This window comes from Gekko japonicus, unplaced genomic scaffold (genome assembly GCF_001447785.1).
Source record: "Gekko japonicus isolate JY-2015 unplaced genomic scaffold, Gekko_japonicus_V1.1 scaffold1284, whole genome shotgun sequence".
Lineage (NCBI taxonomy): Eukaryota > Metazoa > Chordata > Lepidosauria > Squamata > Gekkonidae > Gekko > Gekko japonicus.
In genome coordinates, this window is record NW_015169212.1 from 376,909 (window position 1) to 403,496 (window position 26,588).

At 44.3% G+C, this 26,588-nt stretch overlaps 1 protein-coding gene across 1 annotated transcript; it reads left to right on the forward strand.

Moving 5' to 3' along the window:
* Positions 1-1,013: 1,013 nt before the first annotated feature.
* Positions 1,014-18,355, forward strand: TNNI1 (troponin I type 1 (skeletal, slow)). The gene is given in 9 exon segments (XM_015416376.1): positions 1,014-1,031; positions 1,299-1,404; positions 5,938-5,972; positions 10,572-10,613; positions 11,164-11,295; positions 11,750-11,839; positions 12,403-12,579; positions 16,948-17,058; positions 17,768-18,355. Coding segments are annotated over 8 exon segments (708 nt in total). The 3' UTR covers positions 17,056-17,058; positions 17,768-18,355.
* Positions 18,356-26,588: the final 8,233 nt, after the last annotated feature.

Genomic DNA, 26,588 nt, shown 5'->3' on the forward strand with positions numbered 1-26,588 from the left:
CTGCCTCAGTTCTTGTCCTGGCTCTGCCCTCTAGCTCCATCCAGGGAGGGGCTGTGGCTGAGTAGAAGAACCTCTCCTTTGCATGCCGAAAGTCCCAACTTCAATCCCCAGCACCACTAGTTAAAAGGACTAGGCAGTAAGTGATGTGAAAGACCTTTGCCTGAGACCCTGGAGAGCTGCTTCCAGTCTGAGTAGACATACTGACCTTGATGGACCAAGGGTCTGGTTCAGTATAAGGCAGTTTTGTGTAGTCGTGTGTGTTCAGGGATCCCATATTTCTATAATCAGAATTCAGGAGCTTGAGATGAGGTCAGATAATTAGGACCCCGCGGGGGTTTGCAAGCAAGCAAATGGAAGTAAGATAAGTGAGCATACGTGTGCTGCCTGTTACCGCAGAGTTGGTGCTGGCAAGCAAATAAGCGAATGCCCCACAGTTTCCACAGTTAAACTTAGGGCCCTAACCTGCAACAATCAATATGATTGCTGCCTCAGACAACTAATGGTTTGCATTTCAGTACATGGGCTATAGCTAAAGAAAAGTAAATAAAATATCACTCTGGAGATGCTTAAAGTTTGGTGCTAGGAGCCCATTGCAACATAAGATCATAACTTTCTACCAGTTCTGGATCTTGATTGCAACCCCCCCCCCACACACACCCGTTGCTAGTGCAGACACTGTTACATCTCCTGGGCTAACTGTTGTCCCTTGCACTGGTCCCTTGTGCCCCGTTGTGTGACATCCTGTAAATATTTCTGCTCCACAGAAATCAGGTTGCCTTTTTTACAATGGAAATCTGTGGGCTGGGCTATGTGTCTTTTAATTACTATTGTATATGCCTTGTGACTTCTAGGTGCTGTCTAAATAACATATGATTGTACAAACACACAATGGCAAGATGCAGAAGTAACTGAAGGGGTTCATGAGCTGGATCACACTTACCTGCAGCAACAGAAGCCATAGATTTTCTGCTGCAGCTAAACCTGATCCATATGTTCCGGTCCATCCAGAAGATATGAAGATCTGTTTGACTGTGTGTCTATATAGGATACATAAGAGCCAGCAACTTTAATATTGTGTGATTCGCCTTGAGTCTCAGTGAGAAAGGCAGACTTGAAATAATGTAAATATGTGGATTAATATGTGTGGGTGTGTAATGCACAGGATGTATGAGAGCATTTCATGTGTACCAAGTGTGCAAAGTGTGGGTGTGTGGTGTGGATGGGGACATAATCCCTTTCCTCTGTGAACAGGGCCGTACCAGAGGGGTATCTGTGTCTGTTCTATTTTTATCAACCAGTTGCAGTCTGGCTTCAGCTTAAGACTCCCATCCTTTCCCTATCCCCTCACAGTCTGGAAGCATCCATCCTCCAGGCACCAACGTCTTCCTGCCAGGACTGCACTAGGTAAGGTACTTCAGCAATGGGTTAGCCTCAGAGAAATCACGAGCCAAAGGAAATCAGTGTGATAGCTTCAGAGAAATCATGTGCTTATCGATTTGTTGGTTGGAGCAGGGAGGAGAGAATGATCTCTTTATTCTATTCAGGGTGGCTGAGAAGATGAGCTGGTTGAGCAGGAGTTGAGGGTGGGAAGTGCTGGGCAACTGCCACTCATATTAATTGTACTTGCAGTATCAATGCCATATGATCTAATGCAGGAGTTGGCACTTTTTCTTTCTTTCATCCCAAGCATCTTAGCACCATTATTCCAGATAAGCTTAAGGACAAGTTTCAGCTATAAATTTAATAACTCAATAGATCTATAGAGAAATATACACGGAAATTCCCTGGAGCAGAAGCTAACAATCAGCCCTAGTGAAAAGTAAAATGCATGAGAGGGTTGAGCACATAACAATATAAAATGAGCTTCTGGGAAAAGCTTAGTTAAAGAAACAATCTGGTTTCCTCCATCAGCACAGATTAGCTCCAGTGTCGGTGAGAGAGGCTGAGAATGATTTTTGAGCTTCAGTTTCATATGAGCACATCTCTGTAGGATTCTGTATTCTGTGGTGAATCAGCCTTTTCTGTGTCTTTGTGAATAATGACATTTTGTTAACTTTGCAATGTGACAAAGCCAAACAAATCAGCTCTCCCCCCATCTTCTCAAGGGTAATTTACTTTCCAGAAACGTAATTGCAGGGATTCTTTCTGAATGCTTGTCATATGCACTGGGCATCAAGAGAATTCCTTGGGAAGTGTACAAGACCCAGCCCAGAATGTTTCTAGGACAGATCCTGTGTGATTTTTATTTGTTAAAAGCAAGGTTAGCACTTGAGCGCCATTGCTAATACACTTCCAGTGGATGACAAAAAGGTCTAACAGTGTAATCTTAGATCAACTGATTTAGAATGGTGCTACTTTGCTTGAGTTGCACTGTAAGTACTGAATAAAAACAATCTATTCTTTTAAGCCCCCAGCAGATGTGTCCAGCTATTAGGAAGTTGGGAGGAATTCAGTAATTACAGACGATGACTCATCGTGTCGCAGTTCTTAACTGCTATGCTGGATACATCATAATATTTGAAGTTAATTGAAATCCCAGCTTCTACTGTTAAGAGAATGCAAGAGAACCATAGTTCACAGTGAAACAACAGCTAACTTTTCCAAAGACCAATATAAACCTATGGCTGAACTAAGACTTGAACCCAGGGCTCCTGGGGGAAAGTTTGTAATGCTACCTATAAAGATTTCTAACTTGTTTGTGAGTAGAGGAAACCTACAAAGTGTAAAAGGGTAAAAGCTTGCATGTAAAAGGAGAGATAGAGAACTGCAAGTGCAAAGGAAAATACACAAATAAAAACCTAAAGTTTGTTACATGTTTTAAGTACTTCTGCACAAATTTAATGTTTGAAAATTTAATCTGTGAAATGGAATTGCCCCCCCCCAAGTGCATTATATGTTTTAATTACACTTAGTTTTTCACAAATTTAATGTCTGAAATTTCAAATGATAAAATGGAACCCCACCATGTGAGCTACATGTTTTAATCATTTTTAATTACTTTTACACAAATTTAATGTTTGAAATTTTAAATTGTAAAACTGAGCAGCTGTGGGGAGTTGTAGACAATCTGCATTTGGGGAAGAGCCGCCAAGCCTCCCAACCACTGATAAGCATGGAATTGTTCACCCAGCTGTCCACATTCTGTTCCATTTCTTGCTTCCTTGCTTGAAGCTGGCTTTCTGTCCCTCTATGGAAGCAGCAGTTCATAAATGCTGACAGTGGGCTGCTGATTGGTCATCAGAGTCATGCTAGGATCCATCTTGAGTTGAAGTCTGTCATTCACCCAGATAGATTGCCCTTTGCCCACTTGCTTCTCCCTGTCTCCCACGGATTTGGATAATTCAGCTGATCTGACGAGGTGTGAAAAACCCATTATGGCTTCCCAGGATCTCCTATTTCTTATGGGCCCCCAGAATCTTATGGGTTTCTACTTATTAGTACATATCATGTTTCTAAGTCATGCGTTCCGGAATCAGGCCATCCATGCGGCAGATACGGTGCTCCATGGATACAATAGGCACAGAGAGTTCAGGGTTGGCTAGTTAAAAGGCGAGAGCAAATAGGTGCAAGTAGTCCATATCATATCTGCCAGAAAACCCTGCGAACCCACAGCTCCCAAATCTAATAGCTAGAGACGATGAAATTTGATTGATCGAAAGATAAAAGTTACATAAGCAGAGCAGGATGCCTAGATGATACTTTGATTGCTGGTGGCGAGCATGAGGACTGTTCACAACACACAGTGAGATGATGGATGGCAATTGTTTAGTCACAGAATTTTATTTTTAACATTATCCTTTAGGCTGTTGGAGAGCCACAAATTTAAACTCTCACCTTACGATAGCCATGATCAGAAACTCCAGAGTGGCATCTTCAGTGGCATTCTTTACAACAGTAGGGCTGACTACTTTGTTTCCAAAAATTCTGGCATCTTCAGAATTTTTTTCCCATGGGAAAAATGAAGAATATCAATAGTCAAAGTGCTCTTGGGCAGAGTGCCTGGCTTCTGTGAATGATCCTTCATTTTTACAGAGCTTGCCTGATGTATTTTTATTTTTTCTTCACATTTGTACCCTATTCTTCTTCTCAGAAACTCAAGGTGGCATAGATAACGGTTATTGTATTTAACCCCACCACTATCCAGGCCCAAGATCATCAAGCAAGCTTTGTGGCAAGTGGAGAGTCAAACCTGTGTCTCCAGCACTGTAGCAGACCTCTCTACACTGGCATTCTGTGAATTGCAGTGACCTCTATTTTACCTTCAGCTTGGCTCCCTAAAGTTATGGTGGCCTAATAGGTGCTGGGCTAAGAGGTAGCCTGGGATAAAGTAACAGTCAGTCACTTGATTGAGGGGGACAAAGTCAGGGTTCCAGGCCAGGGCTATGAAATTGAATAAACTTATCAGGAGCTGAACCCAAACATACCCATCCTTGCATACAGTTTATATAACTAATCTAACTACAGCTATTTCTGGGACTGCATCTAAATGCTGTTCTAGCACCTCACTGTCCAGCTGCAGTTTCCTAGGCAGTGAGAGGAGCAACACGAGGAAGAAGCAACAAAAACATCATCCAACTAGACAGTCATCTGCATTGGGGTTTTCTTGTACTGCTTGGTATTCAGCCGCATCTCAGTGGCTTTGGGAGGGTTTTCTGATGCTAGGGTTGTCATCCTCCAGGTGGTGGCTGGAGATCTCCTGGGGTTACAACTAATCTCCAGGTGACAGAGATCAGTTCAGCTGGGGGAAATGGCCACTTTGGAAGGTGGGCTCAATTGAAGTACCTCCTGAAGCCCTGTCCTCCTCAAGCTCCACCCCAAAAATCTCCAGGTATTTCTCAACCCAGAGCCGGCAACCCAACTATACAAGCACTGCTTTGTGTGTATGAGCCTGCTGTGGGGCTAGGGTTGCCCCCCTCCAGGTGGCACTATTACAATTGATCTCCAGACGACCAAGATCTGTTCTCCTGGAGAAGATGGCTGCTTTGGAGGGTGGGCTCTATGGCATTATACCCTGCTGAGGTCCCTTCCCTCCCCAAACCCTTCCCTCCCCAGGCTCCATCCCCAAATCTCCAGGTATTTTAGGGTTACCATGTTCTTTTTCTTCTGCGGCGGGGGGCTCCCGGACGGCATCTTGAGCGTGCGCGTGCCGCATGCACGTCAGCCGGAGGTGACGTGATGACGCCGGGCACGCTGGGGGCGGGGCCACGGCCAGTGATGACGCCGGCCACGCGGGGGGCGGGGCCACGGCCATTTGAGGGGGAAACATAGAGTTTTCCCCTCAGATGGCTGTGGCCTCGCCCCCAGCGTGCTCGGCCTCATCACGTCACCTTCGGCTGACGTGCGCGCCGGGGTGGGGTTTTCCCCCGGGCCCGATTCCACGGCGGCGGAAATTGGGCCTCCAAAGCGGGGGGAAATCCGCCCCCCGGGGGGACTTGAGAGCCCTAAGGTATTTCCAACCCAGAGTTAGCAACCCTGTTAGGGGGCTCCCACCCCAGCAATATCTAGCATTCCTACCCTGTAAGAAATGGCAGAGGCAAATGCTTTGCTTGCACTGGCAGGCAAGATTCTAAGACTAGAGGGGGCGATGAAGGCAGAGGCTTTGGCCCCCTTCTCTGTGATAGTCAGCTTCCTTCCTATGTGGGGCAGTCTGCAGAGGATCAGACTGGGAGGGAGGGATAGAGGCCGGGGCCTAGGCTTTGCTGCTGCGGTCACTCAGCCGTCATGGGGTGAGAAAGGAAAATTTTACACATCCGTTCTTTCTTATGAGGCAGAGATTGTAATTTCCAGTGAAGCTCAAATACAACTCCAGCTGCCATCAAAAGACTGAGTGCAAGTTTGTGATATGACACTTGTCTCATTGTCTCTTGAACTGGGGTTTATGTGAGTGTTGAAATGCTGGGCTTGAATGCTGCTGATTATTTTTCTTTTGACTTGTAGGCACCCAAATTGTTCACACAATGCCTGAACCGTAAGTAGGAAACTCCCTTCCCCCTTTTTCTTTTGCCGAGTTGTCCTCCATGCATATCTTGTTCGGTTCATATGGTTTATATTCAGCTTCTGATTTGGGTTCAAACTCTCATGTTGGAGACGGGCTAATTTAGATGGGACATTTATTTTGGCCCTTCTGCAGGGAATGGAACCTCCCCTCCTGAATTCCCCTTCCTCTCTCCATGATGTTTAGGTTGATTTATCTGTCTCTTGGCATCATCAAGGTATGCAGGCTTTCATCCTTGCTTGATGTCATTGGCTTCTTCTGGAAGGGGTTGGGAATATATAGGGAAATGATCTGTAAGTTTGCGGAAAGGAAGAACTGAATTCAGAGGCTATCACTTTCAGTGGCATCCCCATAATGAACATCATGTCTAATTTCATCCTTAAAGTGAGTTTCCCAAAAATCAAAGAGAAACTATCAGTGGCAGAGCTGAAACAAATATTCACAAATACTCAACACTTGTGAATTTTCCAATCTTGCCAGTCACATTTTAAAGGTGAACTCCCCTCCCCTCAAATTTTGAAAACAATGCTTTATACATGACATGATCCACTGAGTGTTTTGATTCTTGCACACTTCAGTTCTTGTAAGCCACTGACTAATATTAATTATCACCGTACGTTACAGGTGATCTCTTTAATAAGATCAGTCATGGTTGTAATGTTTTCTGGGTCTACAGATAAGATTATCAAAATGAGGAATGGCTTAAGACAACTCTTCTATGAACAGCAACTAAAACATCTTGCACAGCAGTCTTTAAGTTTGGACTTTCCCTAAGATTCCACCACGGTTTGTTGTAGACCAACCAATTAAGGCCATGTGATCTAAGGAAAGTCTAGAAATTACTGAAACTTATCCTTGTAAATATATGACAGTATCTCTAAATTGTAAATGTTATCACCCTAATAGTTGTCAAGCTTCCCTTCCTCACCAAGGATCAGCTACTGGGAATGCTGCCTATGTTCTACAAAACCTCTCAATGGGTAACGGAGAATGATGAGGGCAACACAGTGCCCCGTGTAAACTGAGCATTCCTCAAAACCCTCTTCCACATTCAGGGGTATTGTTGCCAACAAACCAAAAGTGAATATGACATCAATATTCACAAGACAGAATTTTGAAGAGCAAAATTAGTTTCAGCTATAAACAGTGACAGTGCAGTTCTAAACACAATTACATCCTTCTAAGCTCACTGACTTCAGTGAAGGGTGTAACCATGTTTAGGATGGCACTGGAAGCTCTTGTATCAGTTCTACAAACTAGTCACTAGAGAGCAGAGAGGGACCTACACTTTGCAAGAGTGGAGTGACCTGGCGGTCAACATTTATCATGGGGTAGCTTTTGCTGAAAGAATCATATCTTTTTAAAATTAAGATTTTTATTGTTTTCACACAAAAAGGTAATATAACAAACAAACCCTATATAGCCCACCCCCTCCCTCTTCCCTAATGTGTCCTATTAGAAGAGAAGGAAAGGTGGGGGGGGGAAGGGTAGGGCAGAAATGTAGGTTAGGAAAGTAAGGTGCAGCATTATGGATTCAATTAAACAAGGAATAAAGATGAGACAATATCATTGTTCGAATAGGTACAGGAATTCATGCTAAATGGAAGTGAAGGTTCTGGGAACCTTTCACCTGTTAAATGCTATTCTCATATCTTTTCGCTGCTTCCACACCTGGGGATAAGAAGTCCTTTTCATCCTTTTGTTTTCACATAAGTCACTCATTCACAGACTATTCACCCTACATCCCGCTCACAGATTTGATTAGAAACTGGGAATCAACTGGACTGAGAACAGCTGTAAAAATCCACAGCAATATTCATGCTTGGTTTTTACTATATAGATATTCCTGTTTTATGGCAATCCCTTTGAGAATGTATGATATTTTATATCAGTGAGCAACAGAGTTGTGCAAAATGCCTAAAATATTTTAAATCACATTTTAATGATCTCTAACAGTAAGCTACATTTCCATATTCCCATGTTTGTAGGCAAACATTTTTGGCATGAAAAGGGAGCTTCAGTTGCATCCTCCAATAGCCTTCAAAAAACCTTACCATTTTTGTCTTTTGCACCTATCCACTCTTGTTCACTGCCCCACTGAGCAGCTTTGGTGAGGGGGTCTACTGGTTGCCTAGGTGACCCGGCCAATCAGGGATCATGATGATGCCATGACCTCAGGTAGCCAGTCCTATTCATATATGTCAGTGGCTCTCAACCTTTTTGAGCCTGCAGGCACCCATGGAATTCTGATCCAGAGTGGTGGGTGTGACTACAAAATGGCTGCCACAGGCGGTGAGCCAAGTACAAAATGTCAAGGAGTGAGGCAGGGTTACCAGCTCCAGGTTGGAAAATTCCTGGATATTTTTTTGGGGGGGCGGGGTGGATCCTGAGGATGGCAGGGTTTGAGGAGGAGAGCGACCTCAGTGGGGTATAATGGCAGAGAGTCCACCCTCCAAAGCAGCCATTTCCTCCAGCAGAACTGATCTCTGTAGTCTGGAAACCAGTTGTAATGCTGAGAGACCTCCTGGCCCCACTTGGGGATTGGCAACCCTAGAGTAAAGTTATGGATACCTCTAATAGCAGCTCTTCAATGTTTCAAGCAGAAGCTCTGTTTAACAGGAAGTTTAATTAGAATATTTTTCTGAAAAATTCTCACATGCATACTGTTTACCTTCAGTAATTCCATGAAAATCCTTGTACTGTGGTGGCAGCTTCTGCCAAAGGAACTTTTAGCAAAATCTGCGTAGCTAGTCAAAAACCTTGCTGGACAAAAGCCCCACCTGGCCCTACCCACATTGGTGACCCCTGGCCTATGTGTTGATGGTACAAAGTTAGGACAGAGTAACAGCAATGGCTGCTTCCTTCAGGGGTCACATAGACCTATGGTTGCCAACCTCCAGGAGGTAGCTGGAGATCTCCCACTATTACAAATGATCTCCAGGCAGCAAAGATCAGTTCCCCTGGAGAAAGTGGCCACTTTGGAGGGTGGACTTTGTGGCATTATACCCCATTGAAGTCCCACACCCACCCAACCCCACTCTCTTCAGGCTCCACCTGCAAAATCTCCAGGCATTTCCCAACCTAGAGCTCGCAATCCTACATAGACATCATGATGACATCACAAAGGTATACACCCATCCAGTCAGATTTGGCTGTGGGAACCTGCCTCAAACGTAAATCAGAAAAAAGGCACCTTTTACTGTCAATGAATAAACATTTTGCCTGTTTCACAAATCCTACAGGGTATACACCCAGCCAATCAGATTTGGCTGTAGGAACCTGCCTCAAATGTAAATCAGAAAAAAGGCACCTTTTACTGTAGGACAGAGTAACAGCAATGGCTGCTTCCTTCAGGGGTCACATAGACCTATGGTTGCCAACCTCCAGGAGGTAGCTGGAGATCTCCCACTATTACAAATGATCTCCAGGCAGCAAAGATCAGTTCCCCTGGAGAAAGTGGCCACTTTGGAGGGTGGACTTTGTGGCATTATACCCCATTGAAGTCCCACACCCACCCAACCCCACTCTCTTCAGGCTCCACCTGCAAAATCTCCAGGCATTTCCCAACCTAGAGCTCGCAATCCTACATAGACATCATGATGACATCACAAAGGTATACACCCATCCAGTCAGATTTGGCTGTGGGAACCTGCCTCAAACGTAAATCAGAAAAAAGGCACCTTTTACTGTCAATGAATAAACATTTTGCCTGTTTCACAAATCCTACAGGTTATTACCAAAGTGATAATTACCATGTTCATTGGGGTGGGGAAATTGTTGTCCTGGAACTAATATTCACATGTTTCCCATGCATATTCTTATATGGAGTTATGGGCTGTATAAATCTGAAATCTGTGGAACGGGTCCTATGAATCATACAATACATTTGCTACAGGATCCAATCACTTCCTGATCAGAGCAGGTTGAAATGTGGCTGGGAAGATCCAGGTAATATGGAAGGGATGTCACCAACAGCAGGAAGGAAAAAGTCAGGATAATCCCATCAATCCTGGGCTAGGTGCAAGGCATGTGTTGTAAGCAATTTTTACCCACCAAGACCAAGATGAAGGGTTTATTGAGAACTGAAAGACAAAGGAATCCAGAGATTCCTTCTTCCCTTTGGAATGTAGGGAGAAGGGGGTGGGGTAGGTCCACTGGGGTCCAGCAACGGGCCAAATAGGAGGCTGAGTAGGGGGTGCTACATCAAGAAGTCTTACAGTGCAAACCTAAACTGATTCACACACTCTTCAAAATCAAAGGTGTAACTTAACTTAGAATTACATTTTGAGGATGAGTGCGGAGAAGTGGTGGTGTGGATTGTGGTCACTTTTTCATGCAGTGTCAGTTAATTCCATGTTAACTATCTAAAAACTATTGAGGATAATATCCTTATAACATTCTTCATATTCATTCTGTCTCCTGTTTTCCCCCCATCTGTTCCTTTTTCTTCTCTCAAATGAACTCCTGAAGGGAGGTAAGAGCTGTTTCAGGGGTACCTTTTCTGTGAATTTTCAACATGGCTATGTATTTGATTAGAGGTTTGTTTGTAAAATGGCTGTCTCTTTTTGCTCCCTAGAGAAAATCCAAGATCTCAGCCTCGCGCAAACTCCTTTTGAAGGTGAGTTGTGATACAACGCCACCTTTCCTGGACATGTCTAAACAAAGCAAATGAATCCATTATCCTCTCATAGCTATCATGAATGTGGCGGCACACGCACACTCACACAGTCACATATGAAATCACACACACACACTCTTCCATACAGACTTTGGTAATTAACAGGGCTTTTTTTGTAGAAAAAGCCCAGCATGAACTCATTAGCATAATAGGCCACACCCAACAGCAGACACTCATTAGCAAATTAGGCCACACCCTTGAAAGCACAGCACATTAGCATATTAGGCCACACCCCCATGTCACCAGAAGTGTCTCTCAGGAGGGTGGGGCATAATGCCACAGAGGTGACCCTCCAAAGTGGCCATTTTCTCCAGGGGAACTGATCTTTGGAGTCTGGAGATCAGGCACAATTCTGAGAGATTTCCAGTCCCATCTGGAATTTGGACACCCTACCTCTGGCATAACATCTTTCTGAAAACACACAACAAATATTAAGGTAGTGTGTGGCTAGATCCCGTTCCTTTAAAACATTCTGGCTTCTTTGTTTCAGAGTTTGATGCTGGCTAAGGCCAAAGAACAGTGGGAACAAGAGCAAGTGGACAAACAAGGAGAGAAGGAGAGATATTTGTCAGAGAGGGTTGCACCTCTGCGGACCAGTGGACTTTCCTCAAGCCAGCTTCAGGTAGATTTTTGGTCTGGACATTGGAGAGGAAGTCAAGATGGCTGTTGAGCATGGTGAAGGTCTAATAAGAACTGTATTAGGAGGGTCAGCTCCAGCCTCCAGTCAGTGATTCAATTCACACTCACAGGCAGGAAAGAAAAAGTTCATTCATGCTTCAGAGGCAGATTGTAAGAGGTGCTTAAAAGAACTATCTGGAGGGACAGGTAGCCTAAAATATCACTTTTAATAATGTCTTATGGTATAACAACACTTTACAACTTCCTTAGTGGGCAGCAGTAATATTATTTTGTGAAAACCAAAAATAGGTCCCCTTCTCCAATATTTTCTTCAGTTTTCCACAGGAAAAGGTATAGAAATGGCCTTTTTTTGGACTAGTTTTTTGGGTAAGCTGGCAAACCAGAGCACAAGACTTTGAGAAAACGTCCCTTGACCACTTTTCTTTTTAACTGTACAGGACCTGTGCAGGGAGCTACATGAGAAAATAGACGTCGTGGATGAGGAACGCTATGACATAGAAGCAAAATGTAACCATAACATGCGGGAGGTGAGAAGGCAAAATGATCCTGCTTAAGTTCTAACAGAAAATCTGTATTTATTGTTCTGAGAAAAACTGGTTGGATTTGGGACCAGGCATTTATGGCAGTCAGCTCAGAGGTAACTGGAGGGAAGCTATCTCTTGAATGGAAATTTAATTAGAAGATTTCTGGAATTTCCATAGAGTTCTGGAACAATATTTTAACAGGGAGCTTTCAGACTCCTCCTCCATTGCAGTTGTGAGGTCTTCAGTATGAAGAAGACAACTCTTGACTGTTGTTTCTGAAGTTTGATGTATGTATGGGTTTTCCTGCTAGTGGTAGAAATAAAGTATGTATGAGAGGGATACAGAGCAGCACTTTCACAAGCTTTTACAAGTACAAAAATATATTACTTGTACTTATAAAAGCTTGTAAAAGTGCTGCTCTCTATCTCTCTTTGTACCCAGAATCTCAAGGCAGATATTACTTCCTGTGGTCGAGGAAGATGTTCAGATTCATTCTAACTGGTTCCTGTTTAGGAATGAATCTTATGTATGGATCATGACCTTGTGTGGCTTCTCTTCCTCCGCAGATTAAAGACCTAAAATTGAAAGTGCTTGACCTTCGGGGAAAATTCAAACGGCCTCCACTGCGGCGTGTCCGGGTTTCTGCCGACGCCATGCTGAGGGCTCTGCTTGGGTCTAAACACAAAGTTTCCATGGACTTGAGAGCCAATCTCAAATCTGTCAAGAAGGAGGACACTGAAAAGGTTGGTGGCCACAAATCCTACAAATGGTCCCATATCTTAAGGCTACTTGAAATGTTGCTTTTGGAAGGTTAAACCAAGTGTCCATTTTCTTTAGACTGAACAATTGGTCCTATGGATATTTCCTAGCATACTCTGGTCATTTCAATCCAACAGTTGTCAAAAACAGCATTTAAAATCAGGTTGAGGGGTGTGCACATCATGATTTACCTTTGCTAATCAAGCTAACATATTTTCTCCATACTGATGACAGTTATTTCTCAGGTGTTAAGAGTGGCTGCCAAAAAGAGGGCTTTTATTCAACTAAAGTTTCAGCAAATGCTCTTCAGAGGGCTGCCATGAAGCTTGGTCCCTTCTCCAGCCCCAGTACTACTCGACTTTTGTATATGGAGGTCCCATGATCCCCAATATAATGTTTTTCAAAGAGACTCTTCTTTACACTATGGTAAAACCATAATTTTATTGTCCTCTTAGGATTACCAGGCAATGTGAGTTATGGGTGGGATGCCTCCCACCATACTAGAAGATCTGGCAACAGACAGGGCCTGGTAGCATACATAGATAGGATACTTGCCCAAAGAAGAGCTGTTTAAGTTGGAAGGAGGTTCCTCAGGCTGGAAGAAATCTTCAAATGGTAGGGTACAGCCCATTGTGTATTTCTGGGTCACGTGGGAGGAAAACTGCAGCTGAAATTAAAAAAAAAAGAATGGACACATAATGAAGTAAAAGGTACCATATATGAGTTAAATAATTTGAACAACATTCAGTTACAAGGGGTCATGAAGCATATTATACAGTTATAGGCTGGGAGCATGGAAGCTCATAATATGATAGGGGCAAGACATATTGTGAGTTCTTACAAGTATCACTAGAGGGACTGGGGGTGCTAATGAAGGCATGTTCAAATGCTAAAATAATGTAATTGTAGAAAGCCTAGCACAGTTTCTCCTGATTTGTACTGGATTTTCCTAGGCAGAAAAGGCAATCCTTGGAGGTGTTTATGGCTCTCTCTGTCCGGTTTGTATATCAGCCTTCCCAGCTTTGGAGGCATATGGAGAATATTTCATAATAAGGAAAGGAATTCACAGTGCATATGAGCGGTTGCGTAGTGCTGAATGTAGAGGAAGCATTAGGTTTGATGCTCTTGCTGTTCTCTTTATTGATCATAAAATCTCTCAGATCTGAAAAAAAATCTGCATGAGGTAATTTTCTGATAAGAATGATAAGGTCTAGAAAATGCCCAGAACTTGACACTTGAAATACGGCATGGTTGCTAGAGTGCGTTATTTATTTATTATTCAAATTTACATCAGTGAGGGTCTTTTTTTTTGCTCAGCCATCTGAGTGTCTGGAGGCAGCTCAAAGAGCCTCTGTGTGTGTTAGTGCCCCCTGAGTCTGTATGCATTTGTCAAAACTCACTTGGGATGAACTAGGCACATGTCAACTGTGATTCCCCACTCACCATGAAAAACACATTGGGTGACTCAAGGCTAGTCATTCTTTCTCTGCTTAGCCTACCTCATAGTGTAGTTGTAAGAATAAAATAGAGGAGAAAATAATGTACACTAATGTCAGCTCCTTTGAGGATGGGTGGGATAAAAATGTAATAAATACACACATAAAGGTTGCTAAGGTTGGGCCAGCTTGATAGTGTTGGCTTCCATTTAAAAAAGTACAAAACTCCATTTTGAGAACTCGACAAGCTTGCAAAAGCTGACATGTCTCCCAGATATGTGTGCCTGATTCATTTCTTTGGTTTAATCCTGTTTGCCATCACAGTGAATGGTTTGCATGCCTTTCCCTTGACTTGGCCAGCCTAAGAAGGAAGGTGTATTGTGTCTGTGCTTCCTATTCTATATGGGATTTCTTACCTGGCGGAGATGTAGCTACCCATTCCTATGCATGATGTCATTCATGACTTACTCAGCTCTGATTGGTTCAGGGCCCTGGAGACACGATCTTTGTTGGATTCTGTTTTCTTCATGCTCTGGCAAATGCTGGGAAAATATGTGCTGAAAACTGATGAGGTGAAGTCAGTTGGCTTACAGAGGGCAGGAAGCCAGCATATACAGGCTTTTCAGGCAGCTGCCACCCACACAGACAGTTGCGTGAATTGGCTGGACTGGCTCCTTTCCAAACAGAAGATTGTGTACTGACCTTAAAGAAGCATGGGGATGTTTTTAAGGTCTCAAGATTGTGCTGTAGCATGTTTTTACAGCAATTATGATTATAATGATGATGCAGATTTTCAGTGATGAAAGCAAGGGGCAGTTTATTGCCTTGTTATAGCAATCTGGCCCTCCTCCCTCCCTCATATGCAGGGTTTTCCCTTCCATCTTCTTTCTTGCTGAGCAGCCCCATTATCTATTTTGTTCTTATTTGTTTGTCTATGGCTGTCCCACCCAGCTGCTATATACACTTAGAGGAGAGAGGCTTTCTTTTCATTCTCTGCTTAAACACTCAAACATAGGTTTCTGAGTTTCATTGACACATAAAGGTTAGAAGGCAGGAACATACAACCAAATTCCCAAAATCCTTCTTTATGCACAGACTAGGGATCACTCCTCTTTTCTAGAAGCTAGTCCCCTTCTTAACTGGGCAGGGATCACTTCTCTTTACTAGAAGCTATTTCCCCTTTTTGACTTGAATGAGGATCCTCCTTGATCCACTCACTCTCTTAGCCTCTTTTCCAGTCCACAGTCAGTGCTTAACAGACTCTCTCGACATAATTCCATTCAAACAGCATGTCACACAGAGGCGCTCAGACTCTGTTAGGCATTAACCCTTGACAGTCTGTCATGATTCCCAAACAGCACAACATGGGTTCCTGGCATATAATTTTATTTTATTTGTGTGTGCACATGAAAGCTTATTCCTTGAATAAAACTTTGTTGAACTTAAAGGTGCCACTGGACTCAAACTGTCCAACATTTATCAGTGTTAATGTACATTTGTTCAGAAACAACCCTTAGTCTGCACAACCCTTAGCCAAAGAAAGACAAACGTCTCTCTGTTTGACGGTTGCTCTTTATATTAAAAAAGCAACCAGAGAACAACCTTCTTTCCAGGAAACTAGAAATGAGGCTTCAGGCACACATACTTTTTGCACTGTGTGTGGTCTTGGCACAAATATATCCATCCTGTGACCATAGAGGAGTCCTCCAGAACTGACCAGACTTACAGTTATTAAAGGAGGAGTGAGCCAATAGACTGCTTCCTGGTGCTGGCCAGAGCAGTAATTCCAGATGGACGGGCATGCAGAGGGGAACAGGAACAGTAAACTGAGTGGGAAAGGATGTGCAGCCAGTCAGGCAAGGACCTGGCTCACTCTCATCTACCAGTGATGTAGCAAGCAACCACCGGTGTAGCTCCAGTGACAACAGCCTATATTCAGCCGCTGCTCAGCTTTCTGCCCATGTGCAAGTAGGATACGGTGTCACGATCTGTTTCTTTGACCAACACTGAGGGTGCACCCTTGTTATGCCACCCCAGGCAGTTGTGTACATGGCTTGGTCAAAGAATCAGCCCGCGTTTGTGCAATACATTACAGATCTCAGTTCATTTATTCAGCTCATGTGGCATAATGCTTCTGCTTCTTTTCATATGAGGGTTAGGCCACTGCCAACACATCTCTTTTCCCAACACATCTATTGCTACGTTTGCTCTGAGGAGTACTACTTGACTGCTGATTCACTCACATAATAAACTCATGTTAGCTTTGTGGATTAGCTTCCTGTGTGCAAGTTAAGCACAGTATTTTGAGCCCAGAGTATGGTTGGAGGGGACAAGATACAACCTTCAGTAACCTTGCTGAAGAAAACACGTTCTAGGTCTCCTAGTTCCTGTATGGGGGGGGATCAATCAGTACTTCGGTGTCTGCTGCTTTGAGTTCTGTCATTGAACAAAAGGGAGATATAAACACAATAGAAACAAGAAGACTTTTTTGCACACCTCTATAAACCTATGGCTGGAGCACTGGCAACGACACATAAAAACCTTTTTCGCCTGACTGCATTTGGGTGGGTGGGCTCAAGAGGAGCAGTTAGAAGCAGGTGGCATATGCTTGGTGACAGGGAAGACTAAGCTCATTTGTGTAAATGTGTACAACTGATACTTTTTCTGCTATTCATTGGAGAATAAATGGTTCTTCCCACCCCTCCAGGGTATGAGATTTCACCAGGCACTGCCCAATGCTCACCCATCTTGCCTTTGTAGGCATAAGGTCAGGAAACTTTGAAATGAAACTGAACTCCCCAGGATGCTGGATTCTTTGACACATACTATATTTTTCTATGGCAGTAACAGAAGATGTACTGTTCTGTGTTGGGCAGTATGAATGCAAAAGGATTGACTTCCTGGTTCCATTCACAGGAGCGTCCCGTTGAAGTGGGCGACTGGCGTAAGAATGTGGAAGCCATGTCAGGAATGGAGGGCAGGAAGAAGATGTTTGATGCTGCCAAGTCTCCAACAGGACAGTGAGAGGTACTTTTGTCTCGTTTACATAGTAGTTGTTCTTGACACTACAGAAGTGTCTTGGTCTCAGTGCAGTTCTCAGTGATGCTTCTAGTCCTAAGCTGAGTGTGGGCACCCCTTAAATGCCAGGCATATGGGAGGGTGTGGGGTAGATGGGAGGGAGGGTGTTGAGCCCCACTTTCCCCCATAGAGACTAATAGTACTCAACAGTGGCATTTAGCTCAGTATCAGAGCAGAGACTGTGAATTTCACATTACCCTTTTTAACCCGTTTTGAAGCCGTTTTTGATCTGTCATGGAGTAAACTGCCATAGGGCTGCCATTTCACACATGGCTTTCCCCTTCTGGTAAAGAGCTGGATCTGAAGCGGTTTGCCATTTCAGACTGCTCCACTTTCCCTCCGCCATTTTTCACCCGTGCGGGCGATCTCCGCCTTTTTTTTTTTAACGTTCACTTTATAGCACTATAGCACTATAACAAAACACTCCAGGCATTCCAATGGTGTTTATACTGCTGTTCCGTTATAGCGTTATAGCGCTATAATGCTATAAAGCGAACGTTTAAAACGGTTCTGTCTGAAATGACAGACCAGAAACCGTTCGGGAACTGTTCCTCTTCCGGATTATATCATCTGTCAGAAATTCCTCTGTGTCTTTTTACACCACTCCCATCCCTATTAACAAAACTGTTCCATTGCATTTTCCTGTTGTTTCTTTCAGGTCCATTACAGAAGGACGAAGACTGTTTCCCACAGTGCCTGCATCTCTTTGCCCATCTTTTGCCCTTACCTTGCCTCATCTTCTTGCATTAACTTTAGAGTCACAACAGTTCTGAATGTTACTGAAAGATGGCCATGACTTTGCACTTCATGCACTCTCAACTCTGCCTGAACCAGCAGAACTATCAAAAGAAAGGTGCAGTTTCTTCTAGCCAGCCAGGCCCGTGGTGTGACCAGTGAGCTTCTCATGGACTGCAGCATTCCCCCTGAGGTTGTCTTTGACCAGGCTGGAAAGGCCGACCTTGAGAAGAGGAATGTACTGAAGTGCAGAGGGACAGAGGGTAATTAAACTTAGCCGGCCATCCTGTGCCATACAGAAGAGCTCACCAATTGCATTAGCTAGTAGATGCAGAAAGGCAGATCTGTCGGCCTCCCTAGTTCTTATGCATGAGGGATGTTGCTAGGGATTTTGGCCTCTTCTTCCCATCCAGAAATCTGGGTGATCAACTCCATGGTACTCCAGCCCTCTCCGTGACAGTTCTGATATGTACAGCTAGGAGGATACAAACTCTGTTTCTCTCCATTCATTAAAAAAAAAGCAGTAGCAAGGACAAAGACCACAGGTCCCTGAGCTTCTTTGCAGTTTGCCTGAGTGCTGTGATGGATGTGTGAGGGTGAATCTTTTGCCTCTTTTAAAGGTTTACATTAATGGGCCAGGGGCCCTATCTGTCTGGTCACCATTTCCGCATCACCAATTCCATTGGACACCAGCTTGCTTTGGTTTTAGCTTTAACTCCATCTCCACAATAAGATATGCTCATATCTGAGGTGGTATTTCCTGGGGACATAAAAGAAGTGGTGTCAGACCACTGGCTCTTCTTTTATTTATTTATTTATTTATTAGATTTTTATCCCGCCCTCCTGGCCCAAGCCCTCCCGCGCCCCCCGGCCTAAGCTTTTGGCTTTCCAAGATCTTATATAGTTCTTCTAACTGGAAATCTTTAATTAGAGATAGAAAGATTAAATCTGGAGCCTTATGGATGCAAAGTGAGTTCTCTACCACTGAGCTATGGTAGATGAAGGGTGTTATTCAAGAGAGTTTTGGAAGAGCATAGTAGTTGAAGCACCTTTCAAGGTGCTCCTGAACACATCCCCAAGCAATGCTCCTCGTTCAGCCCCCGTGAATCTCCTCTAGACTGCTGGGTCAGCCTTAGGGGGTAAAAGAAAAGTGACTTGGCAGAGGAGGAGGCATGGTCATGCTCTGCTGCTGGAAGGCAAAAGCAGCACAGGCATCTGGGAGTGTCCCTGAGGTGATGCTATTCAAAAAGGGACTGAACTTCCATGCCTTTAAGGGCTTTGATATTCCACGGCTGCAGCTTCCTCCACCTGATATCCCTTTTGGAATGTGGTCATTTTGAGGGGAGGGGAGGGGAGGGGAGCTCCTCACTTTTCTCCTTAGCAGCATTCTCCTGGGAGTTGCCTGGAAGATCCCCCAGCAGATTGCAGGCGAGAAAGTGAATTTAGGGTGTATCTGTGAGAAAGAGGAAGAAGAAGGTATAGGTGAGACAGAACATACATGATACTTATAAGCAAATGCACATTGTGTGTGGGTTTTATTAATGGCCAAAATGAATCGTGGAAAAAGAAGAAGAGTTGTTTTTTATATCCCAGCCTTCACTACCCGAAGGAGTTCCAAAGCAGCTTACAACTGCCTTCCCTTCCCTTCCCCACAACAGGCACCTTGTGAGGTAGTGGGGTGAGAGAGTTCGGAGAGAACTGTGTCTGGCCCAAGGTAACCCAGCAGGCTTCACATGGAGGAGTGGGGAATCAAACCCAGTTCTCCAGATCAGAGTCTACAGTTCTTAACTACTACACTGTGCTGGAAAACCATTCCTCATTGTTGATGTATGGCACTTGTGTATTTTATACCGAGAATATTCTAAGTTATATTACAGGAGGAAAAAAAATTCTAACTCTCAGACCATGGAACAGAAACCACAAGGTGAGGCCTGGCTCTCTCCATAGTGGTAAACCTGTGTGTAGGTTGTATCATTTCAGGGTGCCCACATGATACAAAGTTTTTCATACAAAGAAAAAAAAATCCCTATGGATAGTTGCATTCTTTCATCTAGGTATCTATACAGAGGGATTTTTTCTGAATATAGAAATTATCTGAGGTTCTCACCTGCAATCTCAGACATATACCACCTCAGCAAGAAATTAGTCTACACAAATGAAAAAAAAAATTATATAATTCTGGCTATCTTTTATGTGTATGCTATGGCCCAAGGGATCTCCCTACAGAAAAGACTACCCCTCACCCCTTCCTGGTCATTTGACTCATCTCTAGGACATCCATTAAGATTCTGGCATATCTATATATTTTGCTGTTCAAAAAAGCATCACTTGAATGGAATTCTATTGACAAAATGGGGAAATCGTAATTCAAAGCCTGACCAGTAGATGGCACCCTTTATATACAATGTATGCATACTCCCACAACAAGGGGAGCAGTGTGGTCCCAGGAACATCACTCCGGGGATGAGTCATTCTCCTTGACTTGACACCAGCACTTCCTCAAACGAAGACTTTACCTGATTTCAAAAATACCTCCATGGACAATAGCTAAGAGATGCTGACTTTCGGGGTTACCAGATTACAATTTTGTCCTAAATCTCACTTTGTTGGGTGCTTGTAGACAAGAATTTCCACACATACAACACACCACAAAAATATTCACCTCATTTTTGCCCAAGCACTTGCCAGATGCGCACCAGGCCACTGCAGATCTCCTTTTCCTGGGATTCATTTTCTAGTAATGCTTTTCAGGGTGCACCAGGGGATACAGTGAGAGTCCTGAAACAGGCATGGAAACTCTGCCTGTAGCTCTGTGGGTCCTGCACAACGCTTGGTGCATCACCATAGGTTGCAAATGATCCACTTTCAAATAGTGTGTTTGAAATGCTCAGAGCCACATGCAGCTGAAGAAGACCTGTCCCTCACCAAGAAGAATATTGGTAAGAAGAATATGCCCTAAAGTCAGAACCAACTTGGCTGGTAGGTGACCCCTTCCACAGGGCCTTCCAGGTGTGAGATGAGAAGGGGTAGATTGCCATTGCCTTCCACTGTGTCATTCCTCCTGACTTACTTGGTGGTCTCCCATGTAGGTACTACTAACCATGACCAACCCTACGTAGCTCCCAAGATCAGAGAAGCCCAGGCTATGCTGGACTATTCAGGCTGCTACCCTATATAAAACAGCATGAAAAGGGGGAGGAGGGCTGTGGCACCTGGAAACAAACCCCTTTAATTGTGATGTGAATTATGGGTACCTTATTTCATGTGAGCCTTTGACAGATATCCAGGCACAAGGGAGGGGAAAGTCTTTAAAACACCACAGCAGGGTCTATCTTCCCATATCATTCCCCCTTTAAAGGCTGTGATTCGTTGATTTGCCGCTGTCACATTCTCCCAACTAGTCTCGGGACCTTCCATTGTTCTTGCTTCCTTCTTGTCAGCTCCAGAGAACAAAAAAGCATGTCCCAGATTGATTTTGGGTGGTCCAATAAAACCCTTCCTTTTACAAAAAATCAGTTCTTTTCCATCCTCCCGCCTCCTGGGGCCGAAGCAGATGCCTCGACTGGGCATGTTATTGCCTCGCTGGGCATCTTGCCACAAACCACAACAGATCAGCACACTGCCTCGGCTGCAGTTTACCAGTAACTAAGTTCAGTGGGTTCTTTGTGCATCTCAGAAAAATGTTTTCCACCTCATACAACAGGAATGCAGTTATTAGATATGCCAGGAGCCAGCATTACTCATCCATTCAGGGCTACAGGGACAGGTAGTGTCTTAAAAAGGCTTGTGGAGTTGGTATTTTTGGCCTAAGGTTATCTGGAAGAACAAGGTGAGAGTAAGTAAAGAAGCTGCACGATGCAATCTACTTAAGAGTAGGGTGAGGTGAATAGGTTGCAAAGGACCCACTTTTGAAGCCACAATAATGTATCAGTGAGGCTCACCCAGATCCACAGATTGGGTGGGAGGAAGAGGTCCTTTCACTGGTCTCATTGGCTATGTGCAAACCAGCTGCCTCAAAGTCCTGCCATCACTGCTACTGACATTCTCAGTAGTACAAAAATAGTCAACCAGTTTGGTTTAAAATAATGATGTGCATGAAATAGAGGGTTGATCCACAGAGATCCAGGCCTATCTAAGTCTGCATTCCTAAGCATGAACAAGCCAATTTTGAAGCCACAATAATATATCAGTGAGGCTCACCCAGATCCACAGATTGGGTGGGAGGAAGAGGTTCTTTCACTGGTCTCATTGGCTATGTGCAAACCAGCTGCCTCAAAGTCCTGCCATCACTGCTACTGACATTCTCAGTAGTACAAAAATAGTCAACCAGTTTGGTTTAAAATAATGATGTGCATGAAATAGAGGGTTGATCCACAGAGATCCAGGCCTATCTAAGTCTGCATTCCTAAGCATGAACAAGAAAGTAACCCCTGTTATATGGTACACACAGCATGGTGTACATTAATCTAAGTCTGCATTCCTAAGCATGAACAAGAAAGTAACCCCTGTTATATGGTACACACAGCATGGTGTACATTACTCATCCTTAGTATGGGAAGAGAGAAGAAGAAGAGATTGGATTTATACCCCGCCCTTCACTTGGAGTCTCAGAGCGGCTTACAAACTCCTTTCCCTTCCCCTCCCCACAACAGACACCCTGTGAGGTAGGTGGGGCTGAGAGAACTCTGACACAAACTGCCCTTTTTCAAGGACAGCTGTGCCAGAGCTTGTGACTGACCCAAGGTCACATCAGCAGGTGCAAGTGGAGGAGTGGGGAATCAAACCCGGTTCTCCCAGATTAGAGTCTGCACACTTAACCCCTACACCAAACTGGCTCTCAAACCACTACACCAAACTGGCTCCCAAACTGGGAAGCACCATGGCATAAGTGCCATATAACAGCAACATTAGCTCATCATTTAGGGTTCCTACGTTTAGAGAGGATTCATATATGCCTAACTTTTGGGGGATTGGCTCCAAATGATGATGGCCACTTGTGTCCTTCTGTTCTGCTCAGCTGACACCTTCCTTTCACTTAAGGAGTTCTTCCTCTGGTGGAAGAGCTCCTTAGGCTGTAGGCTGGCAGAAAGCATCAGATCTCACTAAGCAGGCTGGAAGGAAGCAGGCCATTAGTTCTACATATTATTGGTTTAAAACCAACAAAATAATTATTTTGGTCATTTCATAGAACCATAGAATTACAAGAGTTGGAAGGGGCCATAGGGGCCATCTAGTCCAACCGCCTGCTCAGTGCAGGATCGGCCTAGAGCATCCCTGACAAGTGTTTGTCCAGCCGCTGCTTAAAGACTGCCAGGGAGGGGGAGCTCACCACCTCCCTGTCATTTGATCGATAATCATGGACAGCATAGGCATTATCTCTGCAAGCACAAAGCCTAGAAACGTACTTTTTATGAACAAAAGTAGAAATTCTCAGATTTTTAGCATGCGTCAAGATGAGAAAAAGTGGAGTTCACTGATTATGTGCTGGGTGCTACCCAGTCAGTTAACAGAAAGAAGAGTTTGAGAGGAACAGAACCTGCAACTTAAGGGGTCACCAAAGTATGCAAATCCCTTTAAAAATCAAAATGACCATATCTCTTAATTCTCCATCAATCGTCAAAGGAAAGGGAATCTGTGATTCCATTCTGAGAACCCAAGTGCTCCTCTTTGACCTATGTGTGTACACAAAAGAGCCAGATTGTGTCCCCACCTGTTCAGTGTCACCTGTAAAATTTACAACTTTCTATAAAACCCTAACAGCAGCAAGGCAAAGTACGAAGCAGCTGGTTCCCTTGTCATGTGACTGTGGCTTTCACTTTACCAGTGTGGGGGTGCTATCGGCATAAATACTCTCCTGGTCACTGATCTCTAGGGTTGCTAACTCCAAATTGGGACATTCCTGGAGATTTGGGTGTGGTTCCTGGGGAGGGTGGGGTTTGGGAAGGGGAGAGATCTCAGCAGGGTATAATGCCATAGAGTCTCCCATGCAAAGCAGCCATCTTCTCCAGAGGAACAGAACTCCGTCATCTGGAGATTAGTTGTAATTCTGGGAGATCTCCAGGCACCACCTGGAGGTTGTCAGCCCTACTGGTCTCTGGTATAGGGCCAAAGTTGGAACAGGAGGGCCACCTGGCCTAGGCTTCAAGCTTAAAGAGAGCCTCAAAGTCCAAAACAAAAATTCAAATTATGTGTGTGGGGGGTGCCTTTGTTGGGTTTCATTTGTTGTCATTTATTATTTTTGTCATGTCTATTGGCCTGAAAAGTTGGAAGGGGCACAGACCTCTCTGGCCTTCTGAGAGAGCTTGCTTGGATCTGGGTGAGTCTAAGCAGAGGACAGATTCCTGCTTGGTGTTCCAAGTTGTCTCCAGATCTAGGACAGAGTGTTGGCATGGACCGTCAAAGCCCCAAACAGTGCTTGAGATGGGATTGATTGGGATGGGATGCCTCCCCACTCTTCTTAGGCTGACTTGAAGCTGTCCCCTTCTTTTCAAATTGACATAGACCCAGCCTGCTTTGTTACACAGAGCAGGGGAAATGAACCACAGGCTAAATGGATGGGCCTAATTTGAAAGGAACCCCTCCCACTTCCTTTCCTCTTCCAGTGGCCCCAAGTGACCCTGGCCGCATTCTTGGTTCTTCCTCCCATAGGTTTCCCCTCTTGCTTGAAGGGCTGTCAGAGTGTGTCGTCTTCAAGATTGCCCATAATGCCATTACTGTTTTGGGCAGCGGGCAAAGAAAATCGAAGCAAATATCATGCAACCTCCGCTTTTGCTTGGATCAGAAGTACAGCTTGTCTAAAAACAAAACCTCCACCTGCTATTTTACATTGCTTTCTGCCAGGCTAAAGTACCAGCAGCACAGTAGAGATAAAGTTAAACATTACCTTTATTCTGCCCCCCCAGGGAGCCAGTGGATGCCCTTGTTGGAACAGCTTATGCAGCTTGCTGATTAAGCCTGGCCACACACAAACAAACAAGGCAGGCCCCACCGCTCGGGAAAGAAGACGATCTGAGGACAGAGTCTTGTCCTGGGCTGATTTTTTAAAAACCTGGCAGATAGCTAAAACTTTTGTGGATTTACAAAGCATTTTGCACTGTTGCAGGCTGGAACTCACCCAGAAAATTTCCACAGAACTGCACCAGAACAAACCAGCATTCCTGTTCCATTGTACTGATGTACCTCGCTGTCCCAATGCAAATCTTATCTGCCCGCTTTCCATAGATCTGTGCCCACAAATCTGTTCTTCTTCCTTCCAGATGTGTAGGTGGAGAGTTCTATTTTTCCTGTCAAACAACCTTGAATTTGTGCATCTGAGCACTTACACACCCTTAAATGCCCCAGTACACTTGGTGCAGTGTACTGAAAAATGGGTGTGTGCACACATATATGTGAAGTATATTGTGAGTTAGGATCATGAAATCACCAAATGTAAGTATCTGCTAAAACATATTAGCTGTAGACATTTGCAGTGACATAAATTCAACACACAAATTGCTCCAATTACAGAGCAGAAGGTGAACGGAACTATGGAAGAGTGACTGACAGCGGGACGCTTCTGTCCAAACAGATTAGGCGATGTGCTACCGACTGCATCATCTCCTTACATACTCTTCACCAGAAACCTGTGTATGGACCCCACAATATGAACTCTATCTTAGGAGAGGGAGAAAATGCTAAAACCTGGAATCAGAGATCAGACGCTAGCTGGCCACTTTTGGTTAAATGGCACCATTTGTGAGCAGGCCCAAATGTGCTCACAAAACCTTGTTGGTTGAATGCAACAATCAGGACCTCGTTTTTGTAGTTCCCTTCTGCTATTCAGGTGAGACAATCAGGCAGTTGTTTGGGCCTATAACATTTCAGCCTGCACTTTGGAAGGGGATGCTGCTTCTCCTTAAGCTAACACAACAGGCAGAAAATTAAATCACAAGTTGTCCCCCAGATATGCAAACATTCCACATGCTCTTATGTCTCTTTATTCTCTTCTGTGCCACCCCCTTCAGTCTCCTTCCTTCTATTTCGCTGTCTTTTTGATGTCTGTTCAAGGTTTTGCTGTGTCTCATGTTCACTGATGCAGCCAGCCACACCACTACGTTTGTTGGTGAGAGTGGTACAGTCTACTGAGCAAGACCCATTGCAGTTCAAGCCTGCTTTACAAACTGGCAGTGTGAGATGTTTCTGGTTGGCCATGCCTCTAGGAAAACAGGCTTCTGATATCCTTGGGAACTGTCCATTTCAGCTTGAGCCTTTGCACTTTTAATGTGATATGGATTACCACCCTCCTCGACTGTACCGAACCAAAATACATTCCCATCATGCTTTGTGATCTCCCATAGGCAGACTTTTCAGGATTAGTTTCCTTGGAAGGGAAGAGTTGCTGTGAGTTTATAAACCCATTGATTTACAAGGGGGGGTGAATAGGGGGGAGAGGGAGGGATATAAGGAGACTGTGCTGGTCTTCTAAAAAGCACCAATTTCCTTAGAAGCAAGAGCAAACTCTTGTAGGGTTGCCAGTCTGCAGGTGGGGCCTGGAGATCTCCTGCTTTTAAAAGTGATCTCCAGATTACAGAGATCATCTCCCCTGGAGAAAATGGCTGCTTTAAAGGGTGGACTCCATGACACTGTACCATGCTGAGTTCCCTCCCCTTCCCAAATCCCACAATCTCCAGACTCCCCCCAAAAATCTCCAGGTATTTCCCAACCCAGAGCTGGCAACCCTAAACTCTTGCTCCACCAAGACTCTT